The sequence below is a fragment of the Canis lupus genome, chromosome 26, assembly GCF_011100685.1.
Source record: "Canis lupus familiaris isolate Mischka breed German Shepherd chromosome 26, alternate assembly UU_Cfam_GSD_1.0, whole genome shotgun sequence".
Lineage (NCBI taxonomy): Eukaryota > Metazoa > Chordata > Mammalia > Carnivora > Canidae > Canis > Canis lupus.
The window spans coordinates 14,177,209-14,199,250 of NC_049247.1; the positions used below are offsets into that span (position 1 = coordinate 14,177,209).

The following is a 22,042-nucleotide window of genomic DNA, read 5'->3' on the forward strand; positions in this document are numbered from 1 at the left end:
CCCTTCTATAAACAAAATGCCCAGTTGGTGTTAGGCGATAAGTCTTGGGCTGACCAAAGTTGGCCCATCCATTTTAGATCTCTTTAATAAGGATTACGTTCTGTCTTGGGTGTTTCCGAGTAATTGTCTACCTGTCTATGCATCAGACAAGCGTCAGTCAGCAACTGTAAGGGAGAAGCAGCAGGTATGCCCTGCTGTGTCAGCTGGGTGGGGGAAGGGAGAAGACAAACCAGTGTGGAGTGACACTCATGCCAAAGAATGGAGCCCCGGACAGAGACCTTGTGGGAGGACATTCACACACTCAACTAGTATTTATTGAGCACCTACTATGAGCTAGACACTGTTAGGCAATGGGGGCACTGTGGTGAGCAAGACAGAGAGTGCTCTGGCCCTTCTGGGACACTGATGTGAGAGAAGTGGAGATAAGTCACAAGTAAACCCATATGTGAACAATGTAGTATCAGCTGGTGGTAAGGATATATGATGATGACTAAGTGGAGGGGAGAAAGGCAAGTGCAAAGGCCCTGAGGTAAGGATAAGCTTGTTAAGTTCAAAGGACCAGCAAGGAGGCCACCGTGGCTGGAGTGTAGGAGGGTGATTAGGGCAAGGAGATGAAGTCAGGCAGGAGGCAGGAGGAACTGGGTTGGTGGAACTCAGGTGGGTAAGGAAGCTGTGAATTACACTTAAGTGGGCTAAGTCCAGGAAAGAAATCATAGAGCATGCTGAAGGGCTAAGACTGAAAACTGGCATTCAAGAAGCATTTACTGTATGCCAAGCAAGAGCTTATCATGCCCATTTTACAGATGAGGAAACGGAGGCACAGAGAGGTTAAGTTGCCCAAGGTCACAGAGCTAGTACACTGGAGCCAGGAGTCAAATCCTGGAAGTCTGTCTTTCAAACCATGTTCTTTTTCTTTCTTTCTTTTCTTTTTTTAGATTTTATTTATTTATTTGACAGAGAAAGACAGAGAGAGAGAGAAGGCACAAGTAGGTAGAGTGGCAGGCAAAGGGAGAGGGAGAAGCAGGCTCTCAGTTGAGCAGGGAGCCTGAGGCCGGGCTTGATCTCAGGACCCTGGGATCATGACCTGAGCCAAAGGCAGACGCTTAACTGACTGAGCCACCAGGAGCCCCTCAAACCATGTTCTTAACTGTTGGACTCTCCTGCCTCTTCGCCATTATGCATAAGTCATTCATTCATTCATTCATTCAACATATGTTTATTGAGTAGGTTCTATGTTCCAAGCAAGGCAGCAAGGGCCAGAGCTATAGTGACAACTAGACAGATGAGAACTCTGCCCTCATGGAGTTCTTAGTGCAATGTTGGGGTGAGGGGAGAGATGACAGTTGTATGATCATTATAATCAAGTACAGTGGGTGTCATAATATGGGACGTTGGTGGTGTATAAAGGACTGTGGAAACACAAAGAGAGACACCTAACCTACAGCATTTGATTTCTAAGTTGAGATCTGATCTGAAGTAGGTGTTAATCAGGCAAAGAAAGAAGAGCAAGGTCTTGCAGGCAGAAAGAACAACTTATGCAAAGGTCCTGAGGTGACAGGCATATCATAGCCTCCTTTCTGGCCAGTGGAATAAGAGCTCTGTGCTTAAGCATCTATGTTGCTATGTTAGTATCTGGGGAGCTGAGGATAGGTGAACAGCATGTTAAAGACAGCTCCAGAACCATCCAAGTGGTAGCAGAGAACAAAAGGAAGGTGCCATGACTCATGATCTTCCACACCTCCCTGCTGTGGCCAGATCCGGTCATCTCCAGTGGTTCCCATCTCAGTGCTGGGCATCACCATCCATCCACCTGTGCAAGACACAGGTGGGAGCTATCCTGGACATAGTACTCTTTATCCCCCACACCTGATCCTCCCCCAAGCCCCCCCATTTTAGCTTCAAAATAGCTCTAGAATACACCCCTTCCTTTTTCTCCCCATCTAACCAGCCAGTACCCTCGCCAGACAAAATCATCTTTCACTTGGATGAATGTGATCACCTCCTAAATGTCAGCCACCACTTCCTGTCAGTACCCCTGCTAGTCCTATCAGTAATGCCACGGCCATAAGTGTTACTATAGTCCTGCCACACCAGGAACAGGAGAAGGATGTAGGAGTCTTCCCTTCACTCCCATTTGCACTTTCTGCCTGCTGAGCTCTGAGTTATTTTACTACGTCGCCTTGTGAAGCCACATGCAGACAGTTCCATTTCCTTTGAAGGCCTGGCCAGACAGCACCAACACTTCTTTAAGATCTGTCTTCACTACAGTCTCTTCCAGCAGACATGCAAGGGATGGAAGTCACATCTTTGGGCAAGACTTTGTAGCAACACATTCCTCCGACCATGCCAACATGAGAACCAAAAAAATCTGACCTTGCCCATGCGAGAGGCACCTGAGCCATCCTCCCTAAATATTGCGCATCGTTCAGCCAGTTTGCAAACTCTCTTAACCACCCACATGGACGTCCTGGAGGCTGGGGAGCAGTTGGAATCCCAGAGAGAGGATAATGGGACAGACACAGTGCTAGCGCTGGGGTCAGGCCTAGGACCCATGGAGGGGGTGGGAGGGCAGGTGGATGGGGAGCAGAGTGAGGCAGGGGAAAGAGGGGTGGGGTACGGCTGGTGGGTGGGCAGCCGGCAGCCTTCATCGGCAGTGTGTGGAGGGAGTAACAGGCATAACGAAAGAGGCCATCCGTTGAGGTTCCAGATGTGTGAGGGGTGGTCATTTCGAGCCAAGGAATGGGGGGCTCAGGCCCGAGCCTCTCTCCGCCCCGGGCTGTGCTGAACTGCACACACACTTGAAATCAGGCATTAGGAAGCCTCTGGCAGGGCTGTTGTACTTGGGGCTTTGATGTTTTAATTAGCCAGCAGTAATATTAGATGACTCAGGAGGGGACAAATGGGGAGATTAATATAGCAGTCAGGGGCCCTGCATGGGGCATGCAAATGACTTTTCTGAGTGGGGACTGAAATGTTCTTGTTAAAAATGCAGATTAGTGGCACTTGTGAGTTATTAAGCTGGGGACAGGGCACAGGTGGGCTTTGGGCAGCAGCTCCACGTGTCCTTTACTAGAGTTGTGCCTGGTGTGGTCAGCGGATGCTTTTTAGGTGGTGGGAGATCCTAGTTAGATCTTGGTGGGCTCTGTGGGAGGGCTGCCTGGGACGTCGCTCCTAAGTGGGCATTTCAAAGGCTCTGTCCACACCTCTTTGCTTCTGGAGCCTGCAGGGGCTGTGAAATGGAAGGTAGTGGCCTTGCAGCCCAAGAGGAGATAGAGAGGGGACGTCATACCAGCCCCGGGCCTGGAGCCAGGAACTCAGCCTTGTAGGCACCCTGACACCCTGGTTCCTTCTGCCCTCTCCTTCTCTTCCATCTCCCTCTCCCTCAACAAATACACACTGAGCACCTACTGTGTGCCTGGGACTCGTGTTCTTGGCCCTACGGTGGTCCCCACTCTCATCCCGCAACCAGGAGAAGCCTCATCTGGCTGCGTGCCGCCGTCTCAGACTGTGGCCCGGGGGACAAACCTGGTCCGCTGCCTGCTTTTTATGCAGCCCACAAGCTAGGAAGGTTTTTTCCCCCCCATCTTTAGCCCGTTGAATAAAAATATCAAAAGAAGAGTCGTGTTTCATGATACATACAAGTTACATGAAGTTCAAATTTCAGTGTCCATAAATAAAGTTTAATTGGCACACGGCCACCCTCATTTGTTCTTAGATTATCTGTGGAGGCTTTAGGGATAGGGCAGCAGAGCAGGGTCGTTGTCACAGAGACCAAGGTCATAAGGGCCACAGAGGCTAAAACTATTTCCTACCTTTCCCCTTACAGAAAAATCTAGACTCTTGATCCAGAGAATCGACTTCCAGTGGTGGAACGCTTAAGTTATTTTTACCTGTGTCTCCACTTGCTTAAATGGCACTGCATTAGAGATCTTTCCTGATTGTCCTTTAAAACAGCGCCCCACCCAGTATTCTGTGCTCCCTTATCATGCTTTAGTTTTCTTCAAGGCATTTATCACTGCCTGCAATTTGCGAGTGTATATGTATTTGCATGTGAATGTATGTATGTCTAAGTCTCTATGTCTTATGGATCCGGTTAGACATAATACATACATATATATACATATATATGATGTCTACAGATATTTAGATACAGATATGGTTTTCTGCTTACCCACTGTCTACTTTGCTCTGTGTCTAGCCCCTAGACTAGTGTCCAGCACATTGTACATGCTCAACAAACTGAGGTCTGCCACAGATGAACTGTCCCTTCTGAATTCCTATGTTAAAGCCCTAACCTGTTGGAGACAGGAAGTAGTTAAGATGAAAAGAGGCCATAAGAGGGGCACCTGGGTGGCTTAGTGGGTGAAGCATCTGCCCTTGGCCTAGGTCATGATCTCAGGGTCTTGGGTTCCAGCCCCATATCATGTCGTGCTGCTCGGCAGGGAGTCTGCTTTTCACTTTCTCTCTGCTCACCTCTCCCTCACTCCTGCACACTCTCTCTTTCTTGCTCACTCCCTCTCAAATAAATAAATTAGATTTTAAAAAATGGGGCAGCCCGGGTGGCTCAGTGGTTTAGTGCCGCCTTCAGCCTGGGGTGTGATCCTGGAGACTTGGGATCGAGTCCCACGTCGGGCTCCCTGCATGGAGCCTGCTTCTCCCTCTGCCCGTGTCTCTGCCTCCCTCCCTCCCTCTCTCTGTGTCTTTCATGAATAAATGAATAAAATATTTTTTAAGAATTGTCATGAGTAGGACCTAATCTGACAGGATTGGTGACCTTATAAGAAGAAGAGACCGTTCTCTCTTTCCTTCCACGCACACACACAGAAAACCAAAATAAGGACATGGTGAAGGTGGCCGTCTGCAAGCCAGGAAGGGAGCCCTTGCCCAGTGCGACCACACTGGCACCCTGACCGTGGACTGCAGCCTCCAGAGCTATGAGAAATAACTTTCTACTTCTAAGCCACCCCAGTCAGTGTATTTTGTGATGGCAGCCCAAGCCAAGGAACACAAGGTCTAAATGCATTTCAAAATCCCTTGAATGCTAAGCCAAAGGCTTTTGTCTTGATTAAGCAGAGAATGGTCCCCCAACATGAAGCTGCCTGATTGGGGGGGCACTTCTCAAAGCCAAGGTTTAGGCCACGTGGCTGCAAGGGCTGTGGGAGGGAGAGGGTGAGTGCGGAGAGAACCACGGGGCTGCCTCGGTGCAGGGGGGAAGCCGGGAGGGCAAAGCACAGCTGCAGCAGCTGTGGTGGGGTGGGAGGAGCCAGAGAGTGGGGTGCCAGAAGCAGAACAGACAGCTCGGGGGTGTGAGAGGGTGGGAGGGGGCAAGGGACAAAATCAACAGTGACTCGGAGGCCTCCTCGTGAGTGGGAGGACGTTGGGGAGTAAGGAGCAGCAGTGACAGGAAGGTGGTGGAGGGGGGCTTTTTAAGGCAGGAACATAGACACAAGACATCAGAATTTGGAAGATCTGGACACAGCAGCCAAGTACCTTGCTGTTCCCCAACTGTAGGCCCTCCCAGCCAAGAGCCTCGTCATGGAATAGGGCCAGAAGCTTGACAGCAGCGAGGGAGCTCCCTGGGAGACACCACATTCTAGGAACTGTTAAGGGCTGAGCTATGTCCCTCTCAAATTCATATGCTGGTGTCCTAGCTCCCAGCACCTCAGAATATGGTCTTACCTGGGGTCTTTAATGAGGTAATGAAGTTAAAGTGAGGTCATTTGGGTGGGCCCTAATCCAATATGACTGGTGCTCTTATAAAAGGGAAATTTCAAGACCCATACACACTGCCGTCCACAAGCCACAGAGAGAGCCCTGTGGGGATTCTCCCTCACGGCCTTAAGAAGGAACCAACCTGCCAACATCTTGATTTTAGGAGCTCTCCAGGCTCCAGAATGTTTCTGTTGTTTTGTTTTTATTTTTTAAAGGTTTTACTTATTTATTCATGAGAGACACAGAGAGAGAGAGAGGCAGAGACAGGCAGAGGGTGAAGCAGGGTCCATGCAGGGAGCCCAATGTGGGACTTGATCCCAGGACCCTGGGATCACAGCCTGTGCCAAAGGCAGATGCTTAACCACTGAGCCACCCAGGTGCCCTGTTTCTGTTGTTTAAACCACCCAGTTTGTGATGCTTTGTTACAAGAACCCTAAGAAATAATCCAGGAGCTAAAGCCGGAACCTGTAGGAAGCAAGTAGTTTCTTACTCTTTAACTATTGGCCCCAGAGACAGCTTTTCCCTCCTAGGCCTGCAGCAACCTGCCCTGCTTGGCTTGTCCTAAAATGAGGACAGCATCCTGGGGCTGAGCTGGGCACCACGCCAGCCACCCTAGAGGCCAGGTCCACACACCGTGCCCTCTGCTGCAGCCCCAAGCAGCATTGCTCTAACCTGTGGCTACCACCTCCTCAGGGCAGCAGGTGTAACTGGGTTATGAGCTGTGGCAGATCAGGGTCCAGGACCACAGACCCGCAAATCAGCAGGTATGCTGTGTGAAAAAATTGCTACTTATAAAACTTAACCAACTGTGTTTAGTACCTTTGAGTATAATTTCCTTGTAGTGTATGCAAAGCATAATTTATAAAGTGATTCATTCTTTATAATAACTCCATGGAAGGTTGAAATCATTGATTCTACCCCCACCTTCCCCATCCTGATTCAACAGGCCATTTTCTGTGGAGGATAATTAAAGAAGGAGATGCTCCAGAGTCAGACCATCACAGTTTGCAGCCACAGACAAGGGCCTGTGAAGATAAGGGGTCCTTAAGGTACATTGCTGAGTAGATGTTTAGTGGCACTGATGTTGCAAGGTAGCCAGATGTTATTAGACAACTTTAAACTTCATCCCATTACCAGACCACAATGAATATGTGCCTCATGAATTAATTTTAAAAGAAATGCTGTAATAATTATCTTGTGCCCTAACCCCTTTCTATTACATTTGGACTCTGTGTGTGTGTGTGTGTTTATTCAAAGCATTGACTTGCTAAAGGTAACTATTTAAAATGAACAAGCCTTGCAATTGTGATTTGGAGTTTTTACCTTTAAGGTATTGTGACCCTCAGAAACTGAAAGCCCTATTGACCTCTCAGAATCTCTGTTTGGAGGGGTATCAATCTGCAGAGGGGAGGAAAAAGCACTTTGACTTGGCTTATCTGGGAAAAAAACTTGAATATAGTTTGAACTTGAATAGGGTTTGCAATGACTAAGCATGCAGAGCGGTATCACTGCTTCCTGAGCCAGACATCATTGTCTCAATGGAAACAGTTGGGACGGCTTGCTCTGAATATACTCACTATTAAAACAAACAGCTAACAAACAGTTAACAAAATATGTGGAAATTCCTGCAGGGCTGAACCCAAACCCCCATTAATTCAGGCCCTGCTTCCTGGCTCTGCCCTGGCTCTGACCACCTGAATAAGCAGGACAGGGATGGCTGGTCTCATGGCAAAGTGGCCTACAAAGACCCTAGAGGTAACCAGCCGGTGATGGCATGGGTGGGAGGAAGCAAAACATCAGCGAGGTTTGGATTCTGCTGCCACTGGGGGCCGAGGGAGACTCCATTCCACATAAATTCCCAGAAAGTATCTTTGTTGAGGTTTTTTTTATCCCCTGTTTGAGGGCATCCCTGGAACACTGGGTGACCTGTAAAGAGCGAGCTATGGAAGGTGCTTTTGGGAAACTCCAACCTGTATGTCTTATTCCGGTCATGGGCTGGATCAAGCTGAGGGAAAGCTGGTCCCACTGAGCTGGGGGGCAGTAATGAGTTTAGTAGGAGTTTATGGCTAGTGATTTGGGGGACCCTCCCACAGAAAGAGATTAATCTCAAAAGACAGGAGTTTCCTTAAGCGCTCAGAGAGGCTTAGGGAAGGGAGTAATCAACAGACACCCTAAACGGAGCCACTGAATCTACCAAAGCCAGCAGGGCAGGTCTCCGGAGAATGTCTGGATGTGATGCTATGAAACCCCAAATATCACACTGTGATAACTGCTGTGTGTGTGTGTGCGATATGGCCTGTAGCTCATCCTAGAAGTAGAAGTTTCTAGAAGTCAGACAACGCTTTGATGAAGAGACGATGCTCAGACAGTGAATTTCTTAAGTGCAGTGATTGCATCTGATTCCCTAATGTAGTAAGCAACGTTTAGTAAATGCCTATTCAGAGGCTGAGCAAAGCTAGGCCATTATACATCTACTGGCTCACGGAATCCTCCTGGCAACCCATTTTTCAGAGGAGAAAACAGAGGCTCTAAGAAGTGAAATGACTATCTTCAAATTCACAGCTTACAGGCAACAGAGCTGGGCATGGGGTTCAGGCTTTCACAGGCTGGGCCTTTCCACTGCAGACCTGGCTACTTGCCCCAGTGGACTCCGAGAGCCTGGCCCCCCGCAGCAGATGGACACATGCTGCCTCAATCGGAATGATCGATGAGGATGATGACGGAGTCACCGAGGGAGAGAGGTGTGGCTCTGTCACCGAGACTCAGTGGCTGCTTGCTCACATTCCCTTTCCAGACCCCAAGGGTATCATCTGTAGAACCGGGATGGTGCTTCCTGCCCTGTCTGCCTCACATTAGCAATTTAACAGTTAGCAGGAAAACTGTATCTAAATGAGCAATATATTTCCCACACATTCCTCCCCCCCCTTGTATTCCCTTTCACTATTATTTATATTCCCCAAATGAATGAGAACATATAATGTTTGTCCTTCTCCGACTGACTTACTTCACTCAGCATAATACCCTCCAGTTCCATCCACGTTGAAGCAAATGGTGGGTATTTGTCATTTCTAATAGCTGAGGGAAATATCAGAAAGGGAGACAGAACGTAAAGACTGCTAACTCTGGGAAACGAACTAGGGGTGGTAGAAGGGGAGGAGGGCGGGGGGTGGGAGTGAATGGGTGACGGGCACTGGGGGTTATTCTGTATGTTAGTAAATTGAACACCAATAAAAAATAAATTAAAAAAAATAAATGAGCAATATAAAAATCAGCCAAATGAAGCAACAGCAACCATACCAACAATAATAATAAAGATGCACATTTTCAGAGAACTTATTCTGTGCTGGGCCTTTAAGAATTAAGGGCAGGCTCTGGGGCTTCGCAGCCTGGGTTCCAGTCCCATCTCTACCATTCCTCCTAGGCCTCCTCAAGCTAACCCTCTGTGCCTCAGTTTAGCCATCTGTAAAATGAGGGCGATAGTACTTTATTGAGTTGGGGTGGGGTTTCACTGAGACCACGGACCTGAAGTGCTCGGCATAGTGGCCGACACTGCTCGACATACATATCAGCTGATATTTAGAGATGCTGTCATTTCCCACCTCACCTCCCCCCAGCTGGACGAGCCCATTAGGAAATGGAGCCTCAGCGCAGGTGCTAACTTGCCGTCTGACCAAGGTCATCAGCAGGATGAGGCCCAACGCCAGCGGACCCCAGAGCTGGGGGCAGGGGATCCCACAGTTAGAGCGGCCATACCCTCACGGTGGTACCGGGATCTGCATTACTGTTATTTTTATCCTGACATCATTAACGTGCAGGTTTCCCAGCAGCAGGCTGGGGTGTCGCTCAGAGGCAGAGTGTCACTGGCTTGCCTTCATTCAGACGCAGCCCTGCTGGGGCTGGTTGCCCGCTCTCGGCTTTCCACAAAGGCAGTGATGGCCAGCAGGGGCGTGTGCCTGTGTGGAGAGGGGTCCTGACCCCCTCTGATCCTCTGGATGCTAGGGACCCACAAATATGCCCCCCCCACACCTCATAATTTGGGGCTCTCCAGAGACTGGGATGATGCTGCCACTTATTTTGTAGTACAGAAAAGCTTCTCAACAGATTTTGACATTTTGAAAGCAGCCAGCAAGCCCCATGTCCCCAGGGGTGAGGAAATGCCAGGCTCTGGAGGAGGTGGTGACGGTGGGGACGGGGATTTTGATGTCACAGTCATCTATACGATTACCTGATTGCCAGTGTCAGCAAGAGGCTGGAGAGGGGCAGCCAGCTGAATAAGATGGGGGGGAGCCCCAACTGGAAAACCCATCTCCCCCTGGCCCAAGACCCTCCCTCACATCCACTAAGGACTGGATTGATGCTTAATTAATATCTGACAATAGACATGCTGCCCCGAAGCAAGAGACAATTCACCCCTTCCTCCTTAGGAAAGCAAATCGGGCAGGTAAGGAAATAGTTGCTTAATGAGAAGGGAAGCAGAGGGGCACCTGGGTGGCTCAGTTGGTTAGGCAGCCGACTCAATTTCAACTCAGGTCATGATCTTAAGGTTGTGAGATTGAGCCCCACATCGGGCCCTGCGCTGGGTGTGCAGTCTGCTTAAGATTCTCCTTCCCTAAAGAAGCTGCGGTCTATGGCTACAATGGAATACTACTCAGCCATTAGAAACGACAAATACCCACCATTTGCTTCGACATGGATGGACCTGGAGGGTATTATGCTGAGTGAAGTAAGTCAATCAGAGAAGGACAAACATTATATGGTCTCATTCATTTGGGGAATATAAGAATTAGTGGAAGAGAATAAAGGGAAAGGAGAGAAAATGAGTGAAAATATCAGTGATGGTAACAAAACATGAGAGACACCTAACTCTGGGAAACAAACAAGGGGTAGTGGAAAGGGAGGTGGGCAGGGGATTGGGGTGACTGGGTGATGGGCACTGAGGGGGGCACATGGCAGGATGAGCACTGGGTATTATGCTATATGTTGGCAAATTGAACTCCAATAAAAAAAATAAAAAAAAAGGATTCTCCCTCCCTCTCCATTGGCATCTCCCCTCCTCAAATAAATAAATTTTTAAAAAGATGTTATTTATTTATTTGAGAGAGAGAGAGCGTGCACATGAGCAGGAGGAGGGCAGAAGGAGAAAGAGAAGCAGGCTCCCTGCTGGGCTCCATCCCAGGACCCCAGGATCATGACATAATTACCTGAGCTGAAGGCAGATGCTTAACTGCCTGAGCCACCCAGGTGCCCCTAAATAAATAAATCTTAAAAAAAAAAAAAAAAGGGAGGGGGGGACAGAGAAGAGCTTGACTCAAATCCTGAGGTTTTATAGGGAGAACAGACCAACAGTAGTTTTTCAAGTCATTTACGTGGGAGAGCATTTTAACTTAAGAGGATTATCAGGTAAAGGGCCTTTAGAATGCTGCCAAAATTCAGTATGCATCCCAGGTGGTATCAGCACCAGAGGTCCAAGAATGATCTTTAGCAAGAAAGAAAAATGGAGCATATCATGTATCAGCCACAGGTGTTCCTTTTACTATAATACCTTTTCCTAGTTTCTATTAGGCAAATTCCTACATGATCTTCAAAACTCAGCTCAAATGTTACTTCTTCAGCTAAACCTTTTCTGATACCTGCTGAGGTATTCGTGGTCTCACAGTGTTTTGTGTCCCTTTGTATTTTAGGATGAATTGCACTGTACCTGTGTCTGTCCCCCCACAGGCATCTGTGAAGGTCTTAAGGGCAGGGAGGGCGAGGTTTACTCCCCTTTGCTTCCACCCCAGAGCTATGCACATGGCAGGTGATGGGTGAAATGATTTATTCTATATACCAGCCCAGGCCAGATACTGTTTGCAAGGGGATGCTAAAGATGAGCACTATAGTCATCCACACACTGTGTTCTAGTGACCAGGGACTTGAGTCTCACAGGCTGTACCTACTGCTGAACCAGACCTTCAGCAAGAGAAATCACCACTAGATAGAAATTAACATCTCAGTCTCCTGTGGCTGATTTAAGAGAAGGTGCTTCTATGGCTGATATTCCTTGAATTTGGTTAGAGGAGGGAATCAAGAAGCATGGGGCAGATCTCATGATTCTGTCAGGGAGCTGATAGGCTTCTGAATCAGGAAGTTCTTTCTCTTGTCTAGCTTGTCTCCACCCTGCTTCACTTAGACTCTGTTGCCTTTTGCCTGGTCCTGGGCAAAAAAGGCAGATCAGCTGTGCTTCCACCTCCGCCTGTCTCTTCCCGACTCAGGAAAGCAGGTAGTGGCTGGGTCTCTCTTTGTGTTATTAACAATGCCAACCCCCCACAGATGCCAAAAAAAGCAGCAAATGTGGGTTACAACTGAGAGGAAGGAAGCCGATCCCCGGAGCTCCAGGTAAAGTGGCTTTGAGCAGGTAGAGAAGAGGCTAAGCATATATGCTGGTCTTTCAGGATGGAAAGAAGAACATTATGTTTTCTATTAATTTGCTCAGCCTGGGAAACATTTCTCGGCGCTGTGGCTTTGGAGATGTCTAGCAGGAGGTAACAGGGCTGTTTCTGTAGCTCAGGGGCTGGGACTCAAATATAACTGGGCACTGGGAACTCTACCCTCTTGCAGCTGTATTTTTGAGATGCATTTGGAAAACTATCTCAGACAAGTGATCCAGGGTGATCATGCTGGCCAGGGGTTCTGGGGTCATAGATGACAGTGAGGATTTGCTGAGGATAAAGGAGTGAATATACATCCCAAGCATGGGCTGTCTGTATGGCGTGCGTCCAGGAGCTCCCAATTTTAAAACTATCTGGCTGTCTTAACCCCAGGAAAATGTGGTCTTTCCTCCTTTGCCCAGCACCCTCTCTCCTTCTCTAAGCAAAGGGAACTGCCATTTTTGAGGGGGAGATTCTCAGCACCACTCCCTGATGGCTGCAGACTAAATATCTGAGTCACCCCCCAAATTCATATGTTGAAGCCTGATCCCCCAGGTGAAGGTATTAGGAGGTGGGGCTCTGGGGGAGGGACTAGATCACTTTGTAAAATAGACCCCAGAGAAATGTCCCTTTTGCCATGTGAGGCCATGGCGAGAAGATACCTGCCATGGACCAGGAAGTTTCTCATCAGATACTGAATTGCTAGTGCCCTGATTTTGGACTTCCCAGCCTCCAGAATTGTGAGACATAAACGTCTATTGTTTGTAAGCCACTCAGTTTCTAGAATTCTGGAATTATAGCAGCCTGCCTGACCTCAGACACTGATCATTTCATCTCGGAGCTCTGAGAAGAGGGTCAGTGGTCCTATTAATCACTCCTGCCCTGTTCTCAACATTGAGGGCTTGAAGTCCAAGGTTATGGTTTCCAAGCTGTCACTGTCTAACCGAAGTGACAGCATTAAAGGAAATGGCCATTATCCTGCCACTGCTTAGAATTCAGCTGTGACTTTAAGGGTCTTTCTAATGGGGTCAAGGCATCCTCAGCTTTGTCTCTGTGAGTCAGAGACTCAGGGGTTACTGTATACCAGCAGTTACAAACTCTGATACCTGGAGAGGACTGGTAGGTAGGTAAGGTAAATTAGCAAAGCAGGCTGGCTGATTTCAAGACAGAACACTCGGTTGCATATTAAACACACAAGAATATTCTTCATTTTTATAAAACATGAAATCTCTCTCATGTTTCCTGAAACATACAAACCTCTTGGTCTGTCTCTATCTGCCACTGATAACAAAGTCATGGATATAAAAATATTCCCCTTGCATCCTAAGAAAATCAACAGTATTAATGTTATAAAAAGTGAAAATAGGGCCTTAAGGGGACAGATGATAGGGAGTGGTGAGGCTTGTGGCAAATTGGAAAGCCCATGTTCTGTCTATCTAGACGGGCAGCTGCTACTCAGTCCATACAGATTATTGTCCCATAAGAATATAGGCTCGAGGGGCACCTGGGTGGCTCAGTGGTTGAGCATCTGCCTTCAGCTCAGGTCATGATCCCAGGGTCCTGGGATTGAGTTCCACATTGGGCTCCCTACAGGGAGCCTGCTTCTCCCTCTGCCTTTGTCTCTACCTCTCTTTCACGTGTCTCTCATGAATAAATAAATAAAATCTTAAAAAAAAATATAGGCTCGAGGTGGTCAGAGTGTCTGCATTTTTAGAGAAAAATTGTGAATATGATATTTATATAAAATTTCAAAACACTGGCAGTAAACTCAAAGTACAAATATAAATTGACCCTTAGGGCAAGAACGTGCTGATCTAACAAGTCATGTCCAGAGCCTGGATCTAGCCTGAGGCTGTCTCTTTCTGTTCTTTTTTTCTTTTGTCTTGGGAGAACTTGAATTATGGTAATATCCCTTTATTTCTGGTTAGGAAAGAAAAATGTGTTAAGTTTATTTGTTTATTTAATCATGAATGGAAACTGGTCCCCTCATGCTAACAGAGTGACCCTGATTTTTGAGGATGGCATAACAGAAGTCTATATTGGTGCTTCTCTCAGCATTCCTAGATGTCACTGGAAGAGGGAGAGAAACTAGCAGTGGGAGCATGGGGATGACCTAGTGCAGAATCCTGGACATCCTTATCTTCTTGGCCAGCTATCAGCTGCTAAGGAAAGCAATTCCCCCTGAGGCTCTGGAATGTCCCATTCCCCCCATGAGGCTATGTCATTGCTCAAGTGAGCTGGTAGCAAAAGGTGCTGTCCACACGGATGCATCAGAAGACAGAATCTGGCAACCTGCCCTGTGCCATACAGGGCTTGGGGCAGGTGGAGAGAAGAAGGTGACCTGCTGAGTGACTTAGGCCATCTCCCTGTTCTGACCTCCTACTTCACTGCAGTACAGAGGATGGGCGGGAAATTCACACATTTTAATAGGGTTGCAGTGGCCTGGTCCATTAGCTGCCCAAGCAGGTGAGAAAAAGGCACTGTAAGTCTCTAGCCAAATCTCTCCATGCTCAGGAACAATATTGACACAGCTGTCAAAACACATCTCAGCAAATTGGCAGAGACCAAAAAGTCTGATAATCCATTAGGATGACGAGGCTGTGGGGATACCACTACTCTCCTGTTTAGCTGGCAGGACTGGAGCAAACTTTACAGTGAGCAATTTCTCAATTTCTGCCCCAATCACAAATATCTATGATCTTCGATCCAGCAATTGTACTTCTAGGAATTTATGCTATTGAAAAGCCTGCCCGTGAGCCATGTGAGGCATTTATGCAATGTCACTCATTATAGCAACATCCTAGCAAAATACTGGCGATGTCCTAGGTGTCCACATGGAGGACTGACTCAAGAAGTATAGCAGAGGTATGGAATGGAATATTATACATCCATGAAAAAAGAACTAGGACTCTCTTCACCTACCGATTGGGACTAATCACCAACATATGTTGATAAGCGAAAAAGTAAGAGGCAAATGCATAATGTGCTCTCATTTGTGTGAAAATAATGTGTGCGTATTTGTCAGTCTACACATAAAGTTTTGCTGAAAGGACCATAGAAATGATAACTGTTGCTTGCCTCTAGGGAAGGCAACCGTGTGGCTGGGATTAGGGGAGGGAGGAACACTTTTTACCATGTATTTTTACCTTCTAAATTTGGAATGTGAATGGCATGGGAGTGCCTTTCCTGGTGGAAACAAAATTGAAATTTGAAAAATGGCAAGATCACAAACAAAGCAAAACAGAGCCAAACCTGTATCCCAGGATACATGCTCCTGGCCTCCGCATCCCTGACCCCTCTAGCCGTGGTAGCTCATTTCCATCCCAACATGGTTTGACATTTGTTTGGCCTCCCTCCCCTCATCGTCACACTGGAGAAGGTTCAGCAAGCTGTGGAATGTGGGAGCCAAGCTGGCACCACCCACTTACCTGCTCCTTCTCTGAATACGGGTTGTTGAGGACGACAGGTACATGGCCCTTCCCCCACAGGTCACTGAAGACTCGGTCATTCTCCACGCCAAGGGGCAGTGGTTTGTGTGACTTGCTGTCCATACCTCTGAAAGGCAAGGCAGGGGATGTGAGAAAGGCATGACATCAGGAGTGGCAGGCTAATGGCCCTGGTCTATAAGTCCTGAGTCTGTATAGAACCTCCACGGTTCACCCACATGTGGAGCCAGCAAACTGTGGGTGCCCAGCCTGCTGCTCGACAGAATTGCCAGCAACACGGAGGAAGGCAGCCCTGTGGTCAAGCACAAAGGTGAGCTCATTGACGTCAGCACTGATGGTTGGCAAGCACTAACTAGTGTGGACATCACTTCAGGATAGCCATGATGTGGCTTTGATCCTCCCTTCTCACTTCCCCATCTCAAAGATCTAGGAACACAGAAGGCTCATCTCCTGGCAGATCCCCTGGACAACTTAAGATGTAGGAAGCAGGATGGACAGGGAAGAAAACAAGTCTTGGGGGCTAGGGTGATAAGTCATCCTACTTCTGAATAAGCGCTGATAAGGAGACTGATGATACTAGCCCAAGAGAAACAGAAAAGATTCTGAAAATGAGAGGAACAGAGCAACAAAAATAATAATACTATTAAAAACAATAGCTAGTGTTTATTAAGCACTTATAACGTGTCAAGCACTTTTCAAGTGTTCTAATTTGATCCTTGTGACAATGAATGAAAATTAACCACATTTTATAGATGGTGTAAGCAAGACAGAAACTAAGATGTTCAAGGCCACAGTTTTTCAGCCCACTCTTCACAGCCATTCTGAAGTGGGGGCTCTCATTATCATCATTCATCAGTATCATTATCATCATCACCATCACTGCCACCATCACCACCACCACCATCATCACAATCACTAGCATCACTATCATCACCATCACCAAGATTAGTATCAATACTATTGCCAGCATCACCATCACATCACCATCACTACTGCCACTATCACCACCATCATTGCCATCATCGCCATCACCACCATCAGCATCACTACCCAAACTTCCACTGCTACCACCATCACCACCACCACCACCATCATTCCATGATCATCACCATCCAGTGTCTCATCAGCATAACCACCATTATCACCATCACCATTGCCATAATCACTCTCATCATTACCATCATCACTTTCATTACATCATACTATTCATCGTCATCACCATCACTACCAGCATCACCATCCTCCTTTCATCATCACCATCATTAGCATCTGCGTTGCTATAATCATAATCCTCATAATCCTCATCAGATGAGGAGAATGAGGCTCAGAGAGGTTAAATCACAAAGTCACACAGTTACAGATGGTGGGGTTGGGATTCAAAACCAGACTTGTTTATGACTAAATCCTGACTTCTTAACTGCAAAGCTTTCCTGGCTCTCTGCTCTTGAACTCAGATTCAGGAGGAGACAATCTCAGGTAGGTTCCACAGCTTGGTCATCCTCTAACATGGAGAGAAATCATGGCTGCAATGAGACTGATGTTGCATCAAAATCCAGACCTCCTGACCAGCCCCATCTCCCTTCTGTCCTTGCTCCCTCTCAGCTCTGCTCTCTTGCTTCCTGACAACTGGCCTCTTTTTAACCCTCCCATCCACTTTTAGTTTGACTATAGCATCTGTCTGTTCCCCAATTTTAGGCACTGTGGCTTGCTCTGGGGCCCCTCCTGGTTTTGGTCCCAGGTGTCAAGGAGAACCCTTACCTAGTCCTCTGTTCTACATTTCCAGCTTTAGGGATTTAAAATCCTGGTTTTATAGTTTCCCTTAACCCCTAGTCTGGCACTGACAGTCATTTGGGATCAATTGGAAGTCAGGGCTCAAGCTCTAGTGCACGGCCCTGAGTGGTCCCTCTGGCTGCTCACTCAGGGCCAGCCAGACCTCCCTCCTCACTGTGTTTTACAAAGTCCTGGTGGCCTGCGTCAGAGCCACCTCTTCTGCTTAGAGAGGACTGCAATCGTTGGAGGGAACATTCTGTTTTACCCTCTTTAAAATGTCACTAAAACACACGGGGAGTGGTCCTTGATTACAGACATTTCACAAGCCAATGGTTTACCTACATGATGATAAACAGAGGAATTGTCTGTTGAGATGGCAGCTCTCACTGTCACTCAGCTCCCTCTCAACTCTGAAACTCCTGATCCTATGATATCACATGACTATAAATGGGGATTCAGCAGAGACAAGAGGTTAATAGTGTTCGAGTGTCTATAACATGCCAGGTGCTAGAACGGAAGTTACTTCATTTACTCGCAACAGACATTAAAAGCCCTATTTTACAGATGCAAAAACTGAGCCTGGAGAGGTTATGTAAGTTTCCAAAGGTCCCACAGTGAGCACACAGAAGGGCTGGGATTTGAAACTAGGTCTCATTGATGCTCGGCCCAGATCCTTCCTTTTTAAAGCAGACAGGAAAACGTAGTTACTCTGAGCCAGAGGCTAAAGAGTAAGTAATCCAACATTTCTTTGCTGAATGAGGCCAGTCTGCAAAAATTCTAGGGGACAATTACCTAGGCAACTCTGAAGTGGCTCACATGGCTTGTCTGTTGTGAATCTTCAGGGAGAGCTGCTTTTATTCCCTCCTGCACTCCCTCCTTTTTAAAAAAAGCCTTTAACACCTTTGTTTAAATAATGCATTTGAAGTATTTTGTCAACACAAACTTATTTAAGAGTCCTGTGTGATGAGCAGGGCAAGAATATTTTTAATATGGAACCAGGGACCATCTGGGTTGAGCTATTCTGCTTCCATTCAACCAGGAGCAAAATCAGAAGTAGATTTCAGTAGATTCCCAGCTCCCAGCCTGAAAGTGATTACCAGGTCTGAGGGGAACCTCTGGTTCATTGCCACGAATCTGTTCCCCCCGGGGTCTAGCTGCTTGATGGGTTTGTACGGGCAGAGTAGCTTGCTGGTTAAGAGCTATGGCTTGGGTGGGCTATGGGCTGGGTGGCCCTGGGTTCAGCTCTTGGCTCTGCTGGTTATAAGCTGTGCAACTTTGGATATTTTGGATACTTATGCTTTCTTAACCTCCATTTATTCATCTCTAAAGCAGGGTTAATAATACCTAGTTCGTGGCGTTGCAGCAGTGGTTAAACAAGGTAAAGCTTATAGCCATTAGCTGTGTAGCACCTACTAATGTAGTTATGGGCTGATTAGACAGAAACAGAAAAAGGAAAATACTGGTTCTGTATAAAACATCCAAGTTTCCTCTATGCCAGCAGGGTCTAGTAGAACTTTCTGCGATGATGGGAACATCCTACATCTGTGTTGTCCAGTTTTATGGCCACTGGTTACATGTGGCAATTGAGTACTTGCAATGTTCCTATGGGCAATGAGAAACTGAATCTGAAATTTTATCTAATTTTAATTAAGTAGCTAAATGTGGCTGATGGTTGTAGCATTGGACAACTGCCCCTCAAAGCCTTAATGTCTCTGAAGACTGGGAAATGAAGGCATATATAGCTCTAAGCTGAGAAAAAGCATGTTTCCTGGGGGTGGGTTTGAGGGCACAGGCAGGGATACTCAGACCCTTTCTAAACTGTCATGTCTTATTCACATACCACAGGACTTCAAGAATCCTCTGTTCCCCTTCTAGACTCCCACTTTCCATCATTCTCAGTCCTGATCTCCACTCTCCCCTCCTCCCGAGGGAGTGTTGTCCACTCCTACCTTTACACTTGACCTCCCTGGGATGCCCTTTCATCTTCCCTCTGCTGGGAACCAACTCCTAGTCAACCTTCAACACCCGCTTCACACCTCTCCACTCCTGGGGGTTAAACGAAGCCATGCATGTAGAATGCCTAACACATAGTCAGAACTGATCGAACATGTGTATCTTCACTGACAACTAAGGTCATTGAAGCTCAGAAAGATTAGGTAACTTGTCAAAGGTCACACCACTAATGAGCAGTGGAGAAAGCCTGAAAGTCAGATGTCCCCTTTTTTGCTGTTCCTCTAGCTGCGAATCACTGAGAACAGGGCTTAAGGGGTGGTGGGAGAGTCATCTATGTAGTTCAATCTCATACTGGTGAAGAACCTCAAATCTAGATATTGATCTTTCCCTCTAAATGCAGTAGAGATGTTGAATGTATTTATCCATTGGATGAGGTTTTTGGTTGCTCTGATGTATCATTTCTTCATTTAAATAAATATACTGGGAACCCATAGATGGAGGTGGATGGGGCCTGTCTTGACTACTTAGAAGCTTGGATGGTGACTCTCCTTTGCTAGTCCTCATGAATGTTGGTCCTGCCTGGCTGCCTGGAGTGGTTTCAGTTTAGATCACAATTTCTGAACCTGGAACAACTGATATTTTGGGAGCTGGATAATTCTTTGTTGTGGGGGTATCCTGTACACTGCAGGGTGTTTCACAGTCTCCCTGGTTTCTACCCATCAGATGCCAGGAATACTCCTCTCCCCTCCACAGTCTCTGCCAGTTGTGACAATCCAAAGTGTCTCCAGACATTACCCCATGTCCCTTTCGGGAGGAAACAAAATGTACTCCTCCTTATTGGGAAGCACTGGCTTAGGTGTGGCTAAGGACCCCAATCTCATGCTTCCCATCCTTGCTCTATGCCCATCTCTACATCCACGAGGATTTATTTACTAGTTCACCCTTGTTCCCAGATAGGATTGAAAAAGTTGCCTTTGCCATGTGGCTTCCACCTTCTCTCAGGTGTCTTCAGCCCCCTAGGAAGCCACCCTGCAGTGGGCTTGCATTCCAGGTGGACCAGTATCCCCAGTATCATGATCCCATGATGGCGGTTCTCATGCTCCAGGGGCTACTGGAATCAACTGAGGGGCCTGTTAAAATTCCCCTGAACTTGCCCCCTGGAGAGTCCGAAGTAGTGGGTCTAAGTGGGGACAGTGGAATCTGCATTGTCAGAAGCATGGTCCATGGACATCCTTGCAGACCCCCCTTGCTGGGAGGCCTCCGGGTCTGACTCTAACAATGAACAGCAAGGTTCCCTCCTGGTTAGGAATGTCAATGTCACCCTAGCTCCCTTTCTGCTTCCCCTCCCCCACAATAAGATCAGGCCTGGAGCTCTACTTCCTACTTGGTGAGCATTTTCTGAGCTTCCTGGCAAGGACCAAACCCAAGCTCCTTTGCTTCCATTTTGCCAACTGGACAATCATATCCAAGCTCACAGTCAGTCTGGCATTCTTTAGACCTTCTGAAGACCTTTGCCAGCTCCTTCCAACTTAAGCTTCCTGGGGGCCAGATCTTAGGCTCTCAGGCAGAGGGTGTGGGGGTCCTGGGCCCACTCCACGGGAAGTTTGCACAAGTGCTGGTCAGCCCAGTGCTGACCACAAACCAACCGAGAGTACCCAGGATGGGGAGCAGGTGGGCCAGGCCTGTGTGTTGGGCATGGTCGGGATGTAGGAGCCACCTGCTCTGCCCCAACCAGGAGAGGAGGCCGCTGAGGAGCAGCTGGTCCTGGCAAGAAGCCTGCTGCGTCTCTCCTCAGATACCACACTATGCCCTCACCACTTCACCCTTCTTGCTGTCCGCCATCCACCTGGCTGTGGATGCTGGGAGCTAAGTTAAAGCAGGAAGACTTGGGGGCTGTGGGAAATGAGTCTGGGGTCTCTGCAAAGCTTCATTCTAGATCTCATCATGCTAGGGTAGGGGAAGATGGCAAAAGAGAAGAGTAGGCTCTTGAGAGCTGGAATTTTCCCACAATGCTCTAGCTGGAGAGGTGGGATGAGGGCCTCTGGGCTCAGCAGTAATCATGAGTATAATTGTTAACATTACAAAAACTGGGCAGGATCCTTAAACTCCAGTGTTTACAGCATCCAGACTGAGCGGACTGGCTGATTTTAGATCTTGGGGAACTGGAGGGCCCACGCTAGCCCCACCCAGTCCCCGAGGCTGGCTGTCTCCCTACGATACAGGTTTGGTGCTAATAGCTCTTCAGCTAGTCTCTCTAGTTTTGAGAGGCTGGAAATCAGTTTTAGTGTGAAACCTCTTGATTTCTCTATTTTGCAACAAAAATCACTTTGCCAGAAAATTCTGTAGGCCCAATAAAACTGGAGGGAGATTTGGGTATGAGCCTTAACTCCCAGTTTGTGACCTCTGACCTAAAGGGATATTTGAGTTCCTCCCCCTGGAGAGAGGTCGAAGGGAGCAGTTAACCTTCCAGGTGGGCTTGACAAGGAGGTGGACTGATCAGTTGCTTGGCCTGTGATGAGTATGCCCACCACTGACCTCCTACCTCGGGAGGAACCTGAATGGTAGTTCCGGAAAGAATCTTATGGCTCATCTATGGAGCTGGTGAGCCGCAAGGGGGACTAGAAGTAATGTCCCTGATCCCAGTCCAGTGAGACCTCATAGCAATGGCCCATCCAGGGCCTAGCCACAGCATCGCTCAATGGAGTTTGTTGGATGGGTGTGGTGGGCTGAAAATGGCCCCCAGAGACATCAAGT

The 22,042-nt window shown here is 47.6% G+C and overlaps 1 protein-coding gene across 1 annotated transcript in view; it reads right to left on the reverse strand.

Moving 5' to 3' along the window:
* NOS1 (nitric oxide synthase 1) overlaps nt 1–22,042 on the reverse strand; it is an 83,568-nt gene that overhangs the window by 54,266 nt on the left and 7,260 nt on the right. Inside the window, 1 exon segment of the mRNA NM_001195145.1 lies at nt 15,548–15,674. Coding sequence (NP_001182074.1) covers nt 15,548–15,674 — 127 coding nt within the window.